Source organism: Lagenorhynchus albirostris, chromosome 17 (assembly GCF_949774975.1).
Source record: "Lagenorhynchus albirostris chromosome 17, mLagAlb1.1, whole genome shotgun sequence".
Taxonomy (NCBI): domain Eukaryota; kingdom Metazoa; phylum Chordata; class Mammalia; order Artiodactyla; family Delphinidae; genus Lagenorhynchus; species Lagenorhynchus albirostris.
Genome location: NC_083111.1, coordinates 2,222,303 through 2,236,121, shown reverse-complemented (window position 1 = coordinate 2,236,121; position 13,819 = coordinate 2,222,303). Strand labels below are relative to the sequence as shown.

General features: G+C 44.9%; 1 protein-coding gene across 8 annotated transcripts in view; it reads left to right on the top strand.

Annotated features, from left to right (window-relative positions):
- PCMTD1 (protein-L-isoaspartate (D-aspartate) O-methyltransferase domain containing 1) overlaps window positions 1–13,819 on the top strand; it is a 61,228-nt gene that overhangs the window by 16,510 nt on the left and 30,899 nt on the right. The window contains exons 1-2 of one of the 8 annotated variants that reach the window (XM_060128530.1): window positions 2,978–5,006; window positions 10,057–10,486. The exons of 3 other annotated variants lie outside the window; for them this stretch is intronic. In XM_060128530.1, the coding sequence (XP_059984513.1) occupies window positions 10,180–10,486 (307 nt within the window). In that variant the 5' untranslated portion in view covers window positions 2,978–5,006; window positions 10,057–10,179. Of the gene's footprint in view, window positions 1–2,977; window positions 5,007–10,056; window positions 10,487–13,819 lie in introns of those variants that run through there. 4 more of the 8 variants (XM_060128539.1, XM_060128527.1, XM_060128528.1 and 1 more) reach the window with 4 other exon arrangements.

Here is a 13,819-nt window from a genome sequence, read left to right as displayed (position 1 = left end):
TGCCTATCAGAGTTCCCGAGACTAGGTTATCAGTTTTTGTTTATTAAATGAGGAAATCATCAAGTAAAGTCTTTTTGTGCAAAACACTTAAAAATTAAAATATCCAAATGTAAGGTAATACTATTTGCTTTGAGTAACTTTTTGTTGAGGGAACGTGTAGTGTTAAATACGCTATTAATAAACATGATTTTACTCACCCATTTTGACTACTGTTTATAGTTTGAAGACCGGTCTAATTTCATTTTAAAATGAAACGGTTTCTTACATTACTAGAGATCTTTACTTCTGTAAATTCATTTTAGCCAAGTTAAAAGTAAATTTTAAACATTTTTTCTGAAAATATGCTAACTATTTAAGAGACTGATTTCCTTGAGCAGAGACTGTCTGTGTGCACTGAAGCCATCCTTTGACATCCTTTCCTCAGTGTGCCTGTGTCGTGCTCATCTTGCCGGATTCGTGGTGAAGAAGTGTGCAGTGCAGGCTGGAGAGAGGTACTGAGCTATAGTTGTAAAAGCTTTTGCAAGCATTTTGATTGCTTAGTTTGGACAGTTTTCTGAAAATGAGATTTATTAACTAAAGGAACCACGGATGACAAATGAATCATTTGAACTTAAGGTGAAGCTCTTAGCACTCAATCCAGAGCACATGTAGCATTGTTATGATTGTCTTAGGACGACAGTTCATTTCTCAGAACTTCTTAAACTTTCTCTGGGTTGTGAGTAAAAATAAGGATAGAACTATTTGTCCCCATAAATGAAATGAAGCTATAGTATCAATGTGGTGGTGTGTGTGTGTTTGCATTTCTCAAGGGTCTCAGACCTGCATTTCTAGTCATTGTATTTCTGATAATGTGAATATTAGTAGTAGTGCATGACATAAGATCTATGAATAAGGCTGAAATATCTCTGTATTTAGGAAATCTAGAACAATTTACTCTTTCTTAGTTGGTTTTCTTCATTCATATGGTGCAGGTAATACCACCTGTTCTGAAATACCCTAAGGTAATTATGATATTATGTGAGTTGGTACTGAAATATAACAAGGTGTTTTTGTTTTATGCAGCTTTTACTAGTGTCTGTCTATAGATAAAGTGACCGTCATGGACTTCAGAAAGATGCCATTTTATAGAACTACCATACGACCTAGCAATTCCACTCCTGGGCATATACCCTGAGAAAACCATAATTCAAAGAGTCATGTACCACGATGTTCATTGCAGCTCTATTTACAATAGCCAGGACATGGAAGCAACCTAAGTGTCCATCGACAGATGAATGGATAAAGAAGATGTGGCACATATATACAATGGAATATTACTCAGCCATAAAAAGAAACGAAATTGAGTTATTTGTAGTGAGGTGGATGGACCTAGAGTCTGTCATACAGAGTGAAGTAAGTCAGAAATAGAAAAACAAGTACTGTATGCTAACACATATATATGGAATCTAAGGAAGAAGAAGAAAAAAAAAAAGGTCATGAAGAACCTAGGGGCAAGACGGGAATAAAGACACAGACCTACTAGAGAACGGACTTGAGGATATGGGGAGGGGGAAGGGTAAGCTGTGACAAAGTGAGAGAGTGGCATGGCCATATATACACTACCAAACGTAAAATAGGTAGCTAGTGGGAAGCAGCCGCATAGCACAGGGAGATCATCTGGTGCTTGGTGACCACCTAGGGGGTGGGATAGGGAGGGAGGGAGGGAGACGCAAGAGGGAGGGGATATGGGGATATATGTATACGTATAGCTGATTCACTTTGTTATACAGCAGCAACTAACACACCATTGTAGAGCAATTATACTCCAATAAAGATGTTAAGAAAAAGATGCCATTTTATAATACTGGAAAACGATAGTTAACCTACTTACATTCTTTATCTTTGCTTAGTCAAGCGCTTACTTAGACTTTTTGAAAGTTTTTAAAGGTGCCATCAAAATAATTTGATGTAATGACTGTGTGACAAGGCCAGTCTTTGCACTACACAGTGCGTTAATATATAGCAAGAACATCTTTGGCGTGAGCTCATCTTCGGGTTTATTTTATAACGAAATGTTGGAACAGATTAGTGGAAGGGAACAGATACAAATCATCTGAACTGATGAGTAGTTTCCAAACCATGTAGTTTTGCTTCGGAGTATTCTTTTATTTTTATTTGAATATTGTCCTGTGTGAATTCATAATCTTTAAAATAAGCCCCACTTTGAAAGCGTGACCCAAGAGGAGCTGAAAATACATATGCTTTTCTCTCATGCTTCCCCATCGATCTCATTACGTCCTAAGAACATTGTCACTTAACGGACTGAAAGCGGACAGCACAGCTGCCATTTCAGTATTCTGGTTCAGACTTTTCCCGAGTTAGAGGAGGCAGACAACTTGCAGGCTGTGGCTCCTATGAGGATTGTAGTATAGCACTTCTTAATACTTCTTGAAAAATGGAAAGATGGCAAGTAAATATCCTCAAACGTGATGAGGTTATTCCCCGAGGATTGGTTTTGTTAGGTCACAGACACGTGTGTATAGCGAGGGTGTTTGTGGTCTACGATTAGGGCTGGGCTCAGTGACCACGGGCTTGCGTGGCAGTGGTAGAGGTTTGACAAGGCCATAGATTCAGATCTTTGAGTAAGAGGAGAGGAGAGACTTCTGGAGCTATATGAAGTTCTGTAATTTTCAAAATAAAAAAATTTCAGATTGAGCTGCTTCATATCTCTTCTTTTAAAAAAATGTGTATTTCTTTATCCCCTCATGTCCTGTACCTTGAACTCTTCAGCGAGCCACCACCTACTGCTTCTCTGTCCATCTGTGAGTTCATGCCGTTGTCCACTGTCCCAGGTGGGGAGGAGGGGAGAATTAGAAGAATGAGGGGCACTGTGGGGAAAGGCAGCAGGGGCAGCTCTGGAGTCGTGGGGCTGAGAAGGTAACTGAGAAGTCCGCACCTGTGAATATAGGCATCTTAGCACTTGCTGAATGTCAGAGTATCTAGTGTGGATGCTTGAACAGTGGCTTATCAGTTTGCCTTTCTTCCTGGCGCTCCAGCTTCAGGGTTCACACTCTCCCTCTAGAATCGTGTCTCACGGAGGCTGCTCGCTAGGTGATAACGGCGCCAGATTCCGGAACTGGTGCTTCCTTGTGTTCCCTCTTTGGTCTTCTGGATTGAAGAATGAAAGTTTGCAATGTGCATTGTGTCATAGAAGTGAAAGAAAATGAAGTATTTACTGGATTTGTGTATTACTAGGAGCTTTCTATGTAGCGTACTCTTTACTCTTCACAAATTGATGATGTGATTATTATTTTTCCCATTTTATAGATAGGGAAACTGAAGATCACAGGTTAAACAGTTTGCCCGAGGCTGTACAGTCATTAAATGACATCAGATGCTTAATTTCCCTCGAATCCAGGGGTCACCAACCCCCGGGCTGTGGACCCGTTAGGAGGCGGGCCGCACAGCAGGAGGTGAGAGGCGGGTAACCCAGCCAGGCTTTGTCTGCCGCTGCCCACCGCTCGCGCCCCCGCCCCCGTCCGTGGAAAAATTGTCTTCCACGAAACTGGTCCCTGGTGCCCAAAAGGTTGGGGACCGCTGTTCTAATCCATTCTTTCTTTGGAACCAAGAGTACAAAAGGGAGGAAAAAAAGGAAATGAGAGGTTGAGGAGAGGGAAGGAGATCTGAAGTGAACATCTTTTCAGCTAAGAGAATGAAAGGTTCTTCGGAGTGAGAGCTCAGGAGCCTCTGGGTCAGCTGTTGTGTTTCAGGAGGGTCCACGGCTTGACAGACCGGATTTGCGTTGTGGCTCACCCCTGCCAGCTGTGAGCTTGCCTCGTGGTCTTTGAACTTTGTTCTCGTCAGTAAGATGAGGTTAGTGCTTCTTCGCAGGGATGCTGAAGAAACAGACTCCAGTGCCTGGTAGGTGGAGGTACACGGGGAATTGCATGTGTGTGTTATTAGTGGTAAAACAAGGGCAAGCTTTGCATTGTCCTTGGACGTGGAGTTAATTAGATGTTCTCAGCAGCTTTTGGCATGGAGTAGCGAACCTTGGCTCACCCTATTTTTTCTTTTTCTTCCTTTCATAAGTCTCTGTTTCCTCGTGTTTGTCTGTCATCATTGAGAAAGGTTCCCGTGCGGTTCTCTCTGTACTCAGAGCGGCCTTGGTCCGTGACTCCCATGGCAAGATCCTTGAAGGCTTGAGGAAGAAAGAGCCTATGTTCGTGCCCTGCAGTAGTGTGTTCTCCTTTGTTTGGGTCACCAGTCTCCTTCCCCCAAAGCTGGGTGGGCTGCGTCCCCACCTCTGCGGGGACAGGAGCACAAGGAGTGACTGCTGGCCACCGGTGCCAGGAAGGCAGGGGAGGGGTCAGTCTTCCGCCTGTTCTCTTCCCGCCCCGTGGCGTCTGTCTGCCACCGGCTTGCTTCCTGCCTCCTTTGACTTGGCTTTAACCTCCCATAAAACATCCCTGAGCTGCCTGAAAGACACCATGATGTTGAATGGAGCTGCCAGTAGTTCTTTCCCGCTGCCAGGTACATAAAGTCACAGACCTAATTTTGAAAGCATAGGGCAAGCAGCTTTTGGAGCACTTGGAAATCATGTCAGGTGAGCTTATGTGAATGTGCCCTTTGCTCCTCCACCCTCAGGAGTGAAAACTGTTCTGAGGAGTAAGTGCCGCAGCTTCCTTCTGGGACATAACTGCTTAAGCTGTTCAGTCCTTTATTCTGACACTTTGTCCTGTTCTACCTTTACCCTTTCTTCTTTTTCTCAGAATCCTTATTTTGCTTTTATTGTTTAATGCAGGACTTGAACACCCCTAAATTTTTTTTTCTTCTATGTTAGAGAAAATGGCAGGAGTGGGGCAGAAAAAATTGTGATTGAAGTAACAGAAATGCTGAGGCACAGACGCTCATTTCTAGATAACTAAAACTCAGTTGTATTCAATGCAGGTTTAACTGATGCCAAAATAGCAGAGAAATCAGAGCCCTGGGCTACCTTAGGAATCAGAATTAGCCTCTTCATTTCACAGGTGAGGAAGTGGTGTTCTGGAGGGTTGCCCAGAGCCATACAGCAAAGTTATCAATGGGATCAAGGCTAGACCTTGGTCTCTTGACTTGTGTTTGGCACTTTTCCATGATCGAGATGGAATTATCTCAGAATTAACAACTGGCAAACACATTCCATGACCTAATGCTGTAATGGCTTTTTAAATACTGTTTGCTTTACTCATAAAAAAATGAACTGTATTTCAAGTTAGGAGATTATTATTGTTTGCCTTACTCATAAAAAATGAACTGAATTTCAAGGTAGGAGATGATTGTTGAATTATCAAAATATTCACTACAGATTTAACTTGCGAACTCATGTCATATGTACATTGATTATAATCAGTGTAAATCTCACGGTCCCGTAGTCAGGGGATTGGTTACTTGGTGCATCTGTCTGATGGAATATCACGCCCCTGGATTTTGGAAGAATTTTTGATGGCATGAATAAATGCTTAAGACATATTAAGTGAATGTCTGAAATAATATATACAGTATAATACCAACATTATGTTAAAAAAATAAGAATATTGATGCTTAGAAAGTAAATAATAACAGTGACTCTTCAAAGGAAGGCTTATCAATAATTTTTATTTTACTTGGTTTTCAGGTTTTCTGCAAATGCATATACTACTTTTATAATCAAATCAGTGAATAAAATGTAATTTATAATCATACATACAATTTATATGTACTATGTGATTCATTTTTCACTCAGTTTTTCAGAACAGTGTATATGATAAAATGACATCTTTGAAGCTCTGTAGTGTAAATTATTATTTATATTATGATCTCTTTTTTGTTCCGTGGTTTTTCTGCTGTAGACTTATTTTATTTGTTAAATGTATTTTTATTCCTTAGGAAACTATTCTCCATGTGTCTTTATTGTACTTCTTCTGGTCTAAATAAATATATATAGCTGTCTTCATTTTTACCTTGTCAGTTTTGTTCAAATAATGCAGATACGCAGTTTAGAAAGTTAAGTGATACTACGAGCCTTGCAGACAAAGCATAGCAGTTCCTGGCTTCACCTGTCCCCCCCAGGAGGCTCACACTCTAGAGGGAACTTAAAAAGGTAGCTTTTACGTCCTGCTACAGATGAAGGGTTAACTCCCATACCCCCTTTACCTCCCTCTCATCCTCCCAGTGTGGTTAAATGACTATTCAAGTTAAATCAGCAATCATGTTTTCTGTTATGACTGTGTAAATATTGCCTTCCACAGACCAAATAATGTATTCCAATTCTAACAGTCCCTTTCTTTTATGGTTTTGGTTTTCCCTTAACATCCTGTTTGAGTCATTCAGTGCGCTTCTCATTGTCTGAAATCCTTCCCTGGCTTGCCCCGTCTGCAGGAGGAGGTCCAGGCTCCATGTGCTGTGGCCTGCGAGTTTGCCAGGCCCCTTGGTCCTTCTGGCCTTGGGAGCACTGCTTTCTGTCCCCGGGCTCACCTCTGCGGTGCTGTTTGCAGTGTTTGAGCGGGTGTGTTGCCCCTGTCCCTTCTACATCCCGAAATGCCTTTCCTGCTTTCTGCTGTCTCTGCTTCTCAGGCCTTCTTTAGGCAACTCGTGTGGTCCTTCCATCCCCTCCCCTGCCCCCACTGTGTCTGGGCTGGGTGCCCCCTAACACCTTGTGCAACTGCTGTGCCCTGTGCATCTGAGTTTGTAATTGTTTATGCCAGCTGCTTGCCACATGTGCTCTGGGGTCCTTGAGGTCTCCTAGGATCTTTTCAAGGGTCTGAGAGGTCAAGTACTGGGTTTTTCTACTATAACATCTGAAAACACCTAATGTTTTGCAAAACAGCAGGGCTTGTGGGAAAAATAGCGTTGGGGCATGCCACTCAAAGCCTGTGCAGCCAGCTTACCAGCAGAAACAATACCAATCCTAAGAAAATTTCTGGGACAGCTAAACCTCTGCTGGGGTTTGCAGGTGGCATCACAGCCAGTCAGTCCTTCACAGCCTTAAACCCTGGGGTTCATCGTCCTCCTTTGACATTCAGGCCCTGGAAGACCATTTGCTTATGGGTTATCATTTTATTTGCATATAGATGTCATTTTTATTAAAATTAAAAAATATGAACCTGGGTATAGCCTTCATTAGTCTGTTGTTTTAATTCAGGGAAAACGTCTTAGCATTTTTACATCTGCATCCACAGTCCCCCAGATCACTTGAAGACACTGTCCCATCATCTAATTGTCTTACATAGGAAGGTACTCTATTCTAAGCTTTTTGCTTGAAGTCTTTATGAGCTGCCACGGTATGCCTTTAGTGTGTGGAAGCTTGTGCCTTCCTGTCACTTCAGAACACGAACATGTATTGTAAACCACCACACCTTCATTATCTCCACGTCATTACCGTGTATGCTGAACGTGTGAGCTCATTTGTGTTGAAGAAACATGCACTGCGGCAGGTTGTACCTCCTACTCCAGGAAGCCCTTCCTGACTTCCTCCCTCCTGCACAGCCTTTCAGCTTTCTGTTCAGATCGGTTTCTTTCCTACCAGACCAGAGAGAAAGGAGTCTGGGAAATCTGATTTTGCAGTTGGGCGCTACACCCTGTTGACAAAGGTGATGTTTTTTCCAGCCTTCTGAGTGCCTGGTGTGTTGCAGTAGATCTGAAACACAGATGCACTGCACTTTCTAAAATGGAAAAGTAATTTCCCTTGTTAATACCTGACTGACTCTGCTGCCTATAGTAGATGTTCCTAAACTAGAGTGGACTCCTGGGTCTCCAGGAACTCAGGAGCCTTCTAAAATTGTATGCAACACTTCTAATTTGTTCATTTTTTAATAGAGGGGAGTTTGTGATCAGACTCTCAAAAGGGTCCCCCCCAAAGAAATCACTGGCCTGCAGGCTGAAGTCTACCCAGCTCCGTGTAATTTCTCTGCTCTCTTGACTTAGGCTGAGCTGTTTCCTCAGCCTGTAAATTGCCTGACTCCCATTACTGTGTTGCACAGTCCATGCCCTTAGGAGAGCTTCCTTGATCCCCAGTTCCCTGTGGGCTCCGTGGGCACCTTCAGCAGCGTCTGTCACGTGAGCTGTAGCTCCCCATCCTTTACGGACGGTTTCTCACTTGACAGTGGGCGTGCCAGGGCCTTCTTACCAGGCTTACGGTGGCGTTGGTGAGGCAGTACACAGATGGCGGCAAATGGCGGCAGTCCCTGGTCGCTTGGGTCTTCCCCTTGCCTTTCTCACTGAGAGTGTGAGCTCCCGTGTGGTGCGGTCCACGCGTGCGTTTTGCTGTGATGATTTTGGGTTAGAGTTAAGAAGGACCCGAGAAGGGTCAGGTCACTCTTCAGCCATAAAACAGAGCAGAAGGGAATTTTTCAAGCTAGTAGATTACGGCGTTTCGGTAGAGCCGTCTGTAAAATGTCTCTGTGTAGTCAGAGTCGCTCTCGTCAGATCCTCAGCAAGTGCTGCGGGGGCGGGGGGGGGTCTGACGGCAGCCGCCGCTGCCCAGCGTCGCCAGCTTTTCTGTCGTCTCGGGAAGACTTTGAGGACCCGGTGAGAAAGCTATAACCTGTGCTTAGAGGCCATGCTGTCAAAACACCTCTAAATGGGGAATTCCCTGGCGGGCCAGCGGTAGGCCTCGAAGATCCCGCAAGCCTCACGGCGCGGCCCCAAATCCCACCACCCTTAAGTGCTGGAATTGCACCCCGCGCGGCGCGCGGTGCTGGAGCTGGAAAGGGTCTGTCCCCGTCCGCCTTCGTTGCGTGGCGGCTGCAGGGCGCTCAGCTCGCGGGGAGGATGGCGCCGCGGGCCCTGGCCCTTTCCAAGGAGAGCGGGTGGGGACGTCGGAGCCAGCCGTTTGTGTGCATGAGCTTGAGCGCGCTAGATAGGAGCGCGGCGCGAGTCTGCAGTGTTTCCCCTGCTTGGAGAGGAGGAGAGACAAGAGGGGCCCCGGCAGTGGGGCAGGCCCTAGGGGCGCGGCCGCTCTGTCCGGCTGCGGTCCGGCTGCGGTCCGGCTGCTCGCCTTCTCGCCAGTCAGGAGCGGACCGAGTGGGCTGTCAGAACTCTGGTTTTTGGCCATATGGGTGTTTTTGTTTCTCGCTTTCCCTCTCGCCTGATTTATCAATTCAGAAATTAATTGATACATGAATTTCCTTATTAGCGCATTGAATAAAGCTTAAATTGTGTATTGAATAGTACTATTGAAATTCTTATTTTATCAAGTTGCACTTATGTTTCCGTTCAAAGATGCTGAGTTTGACTTGTTAGAAGTTCATTGTACCTACGTGTGTATAACGTATGTTCTAAGGCTTAACCTATTAAAGTTGTTAACAAAATTTGTGGTCTCATTTATCATGACAGGGTTTACCAAACACAACAATCTTAATATGTATATTTACATATATGTATATATATGTATTTCTATACACACATTTTAAACATGTTCCATTTTGTATTCTGTGTTTAGGTAATCTTTATGTTAACCTTTTGAATTTATGTGGTGCATTTAGGAATTGATAGTGGATGTTTAAGTTTAGGATCTTTAAATCCAGTAACTCGTGTTTATTTACCTAGGCTTTCCACACTCTGAAGAAGGCCACGTGGCTCAGTGATGGAGGGGCATGGTCTCTGGAGTCGGGAAGGCCGGGGGCCACGCCCCAGCCGCGCCCCCTTCCAGAGCAGCCTGTCCACCATGGCAGCCACTGGCCACGTGGGGCTCTTTAGCACTTGGAGTGTGGCCAGTGTGACTGAATTTTTAATTGTATTTAATTTTAATTAATTTAGGTCTGGGTAGCCATGTGTGACTGTGGCTGCCATACTGGGCCTCACAGTATGAGGTGATGTAACTTAGTTCTGTGTCCCAGGTTTCCTGTCTGTACAGAGGAGATCAAACTTAAGCTGCCTTTTGTGGTGGTTATAAGAATAAATAAAACAATATATTTAAAGAGCTTAACTCTGTGCCTGGAACAGAATATGTCCTTGAGAAATGGTAGTTAGTTATAATGACTATTATATATTTAATAAGCTGGAATTACTTTCCTTTTGAGCATTCATTTAAACCTGTTTATTTTTATTCTTCCCTTTCAGGATTAATTTATTTTTGGAAATCAAGTGCAATATTAAAGGAAAACAAACCACACTACATTATTGGAAGCCATTTCTGCTAATTTTATTACATTTTAAAATTTATGGTTTGATTTGAATACTATCATGGGAGGAGCTGTGAGTGCTGGGGAAGATAATGATGACTTAATTGATAACTTAAAAGAAGCTCAGTATATCCGCACTGAAAGAGTGGAGCAAGCCTTCAGAGCGATTGATCGCGGAGATTACTATTTGGAAGGCTACCGAGACAATGCTTACAAAGACTTAGCCTGGAAGCATGGCAACATACACTTGTCAGCACCTTGCATTTATTCAGAAGTTATGGAAGCGTTGAAACTTCAACCAGGATTGTCTTTTCTTAACCTGGGAAGTGGAACCGGATATTTAAGTACAATGGTGGGCTTAATTTTAGGTAATTTAATTTTTGTAAAATTCTATTTTAAAAAGTAAGCTGAGTTTGTATTACTGTTTATGATTTATAGGGTTTGTAACTTTGTGTACAATGTATGTTTGAATGTATATTCTAAAAGTAGTTACCTTCCTTAAGTGTGGAAACACAAGGTCATAGTAGTAATCTTGCCTTATTTTCAGCCCTGACCCTGATAGTTAGCTTTGCGTTCAGTCCTAGACTTAAAAAGTTCTTGGAACTGTTTTTGAACCCCCAGCCATTGTCTGTACTTAGAATTGAACAGTTGGAAGGTGGGAAACTCAGAAGTATCATGTAATCTACTTCAGGTAAAGTGTCCTGACAGCTGGCATCCTGACAGCTGGCATAGAGAGTTTGATGGCTATCAGTCAGTGCCCCATGGTGAAGGGGATGGTGCTGTGCTCTTGTTAGGGTGCAGGAGTCTGTGGGGTATGGAGGGTGTGGCACTGTGGGGCAAAGCGCAGGACCGGGGAGAGAAGTGTGTATGTCATTAAGTTTCAGCCATCTCGTTGAGTGTCTCTCTGCCAGGCCTTATTTCTGGAGCGAGTATGCAGCAGTGATCAAAAGGGACAAATGTCTCTGCCTTCAAGAAGCTTACTGGGTGCTTACTACGAGGGCTAGGCATTGCTGAAAGCACTTGACATACAGTAACTCATTTAATGCTCCCAGTAACCCTGTGAAGTATGTATTGTCATGATTCCTGCATATGTCGGTGAGTAAACCGAGGCACAGAGGTTCAGTAACTCGCCTAGAGTCACGTAGCTAGGAAATGACAGCTGGGGGATTGAGGAGGCGGGTGGACAAAGCATGCACGCAGGAGCGTCTGCTCTGAGACATTGTGATGTTGGATGGAGGATGAACAATCACGAGTGTCACTGAGCCGCTTAGTATTTACCGAGAACTTCTGTGTGACAAGCATTAAGGTAGAGCGTCAGGCCCATAACACGGACTCTTGCCCTTGAGTTTGCAGACTGGCGGGAGTGGAGAGACAGGAAGATGCACGGTTCTCATCCTGTGTGCTGTGTGCCGTGGTTGGGTGTGTGCCCACGTTATAGGGATGAGACTGGTTTACAGACTACTCTACAGTGATGGGGATCATGGAAAGATTTTAAATAGAGAAATGGCTGTACTCTAGGAGGTCCTGGTGCACTGAGGCAGTCCTGGTTTTTCCTGGTTATCCTAGCATCAATATTAATGATGTCTTTTTCTTTCCCAAAGTGTCCCAGTCTGCACGGTAAATTATGTGTTCACATCGTACGACTTTAGGCATTTTCAGGCCTGAAGTTCCCCCTTCCTAAACACTGACTAGCTCCGTACTTGCTCTCCTAGTCGTGGAACCTGCAATCATTTCACTTTAAAAAAAAAAAAAAAAAGCCCTTTCATCCCACAGCTGAGTCAGTTCCCGATACATAATAACTGGTCAAAAACGGTAACATTATTAATTTCTGCCAAGAAAGAAATTTAGCAGCTTACATTTAAATTTGGTGCTCTGCTGATCCTGAGATAGCAATTTTTCATCAGGTTGGGAATCCCAGAAACCTAGCACTTGTGTCATTAGAGCCTCTTTGAAAAAGGAATCTCTAGGGTTTGAGACGGTCTCCAAATCAAAGGAGCTTAGCGGAGGGGGAGTAGGGAGAGCTGCTTTTCCAAAGCGGGAGCTGCCTTCCTTGAGCCAGTGCGTTTCTTGACTAGCTGTGGCTGCTTAAGGCTCAAGTCCAGGCCTCACTCCACGTCCAGGCACCTGTTGTTCTGCCCTTCACTCTTCTAGCCGGTCAGCTGGCTCCTGCTGAGGGAGGGCAGTTTAGCCAAAGGCCTGGTGGGGGGAGAGCAGGGGTCCTAACTAGCTGCCTTACCAGCAGTGAGGTCACCCTCCTAAACTCCATTCCTTAGTACTCGTCTCCAAGAAATTAGATGACTGGGGCCAGATGTATTTGAAGGCCGACTGCAAACGTCATCATATCTTGCATGCTTTCTCCTCTATACCCGCGGGCATTGTGGGGAAACAGACCCTGGTTTGAGTGACCCGCAGTGATGCCGCTTCCTCCTGTTAGCAGGCTCCAGGAGGTCGCGAGTCTTCAGTCACATGTGTGACCGCGCTGACTGGACAGTGTTCCAGCGTTTGTCTGTGTGTGGTCCTGCAGTCAAGACCAAGATAGAATACCTCTCCTTTTGCTGGTAAATAATTCACTTGATGAGAAAGATAAAGACATTTTAAAAAAGGAAAGGCAGAGAGAGCGGAGTCTGTAAGACTGTGATTACAGTTAATAAACCTTGGATCTCTCCAGCTTCTGAGGAAGCTAATCTTTTTTCCTCCTGCTCCCCTTTTTTGGTTTGTGTTTCTCGAGCATTTAATTAAAGTCAAGGAGGGGGATACATCCGTAAAAATCACTTAGAACCAGCTCCACAGGGGGCTGCTTCCGTGTTGCCTGTAATAATCTGAGAGCCGTGCGTCGGGCTTGGCCCAGTGCTTGCAGTGGCCGTAGCAGCAGAAGCTGTCTCCTAGCTGCACTGCTCTAGCACCCTGGCCCTCAGCCCTGCTCTCCAGTCCCGAGACGGGCGGCGCGTGCTCCCTGTGGGCGGCACTCCTCGCCCGAGGACACGCTCCGTGTGATCCGGAGGCTCTGGCCCGCACCGGGAGGGCAGCGCGTCTGACGAGGCCCCTTGAGGGATCTCCCCTGGAGAGGGTGCGCTGCAGTCCTGAGAGCTCTCGTTCAGTGAGAGGTTAGGGTGATCCTGGCTGCAGGAAGTGTCTTCCACCACATTTGGAGCAGTTACTCATAAATGGAATTTAGTTTTGCCGCGCACTGAGGAAATGGACTGCTCCAGGTTCTAAATCATGCCTCCTTCTGACAACTTGTTTCGTTCCCAGTTGAAGATAAATTCTTGTTCCGCTCTCTTCTCCTTAGGAGTCTTCCTGGAGCAAAGGGTTTCCACACAGAATCTAGTCCTTAATTGACCCTCCTTTCAGTGCTGTCTTCTCCAGGGAAGCCCATTGAATAGGGTGCGGGAAAGAGGTCTCGTGTCATTAAATATCAGAACCACGCAGGCACGTTACTCTGATCATCTTTCTGGTTCAGGTGGGGACGCTTCGTCTCCATTCTGGTCCTTTGTGCTGAGGGATTCACCCCTTATGTAACCCATAATATAAAATTTAGGTGTTGCTTATAAAACCTGGAACCTCGGGCTGAATGACTTTCTCAGTCTCTTGCCTAGGTCCTGAGTGAGCAGACGTGACTGTGGAGAGACTGCCAGAATCACCCAGCACTGCGTCCGCCGCTGCCTCAGCTCTGCAGCCTTAGTTCCTACAGGTCACACGGT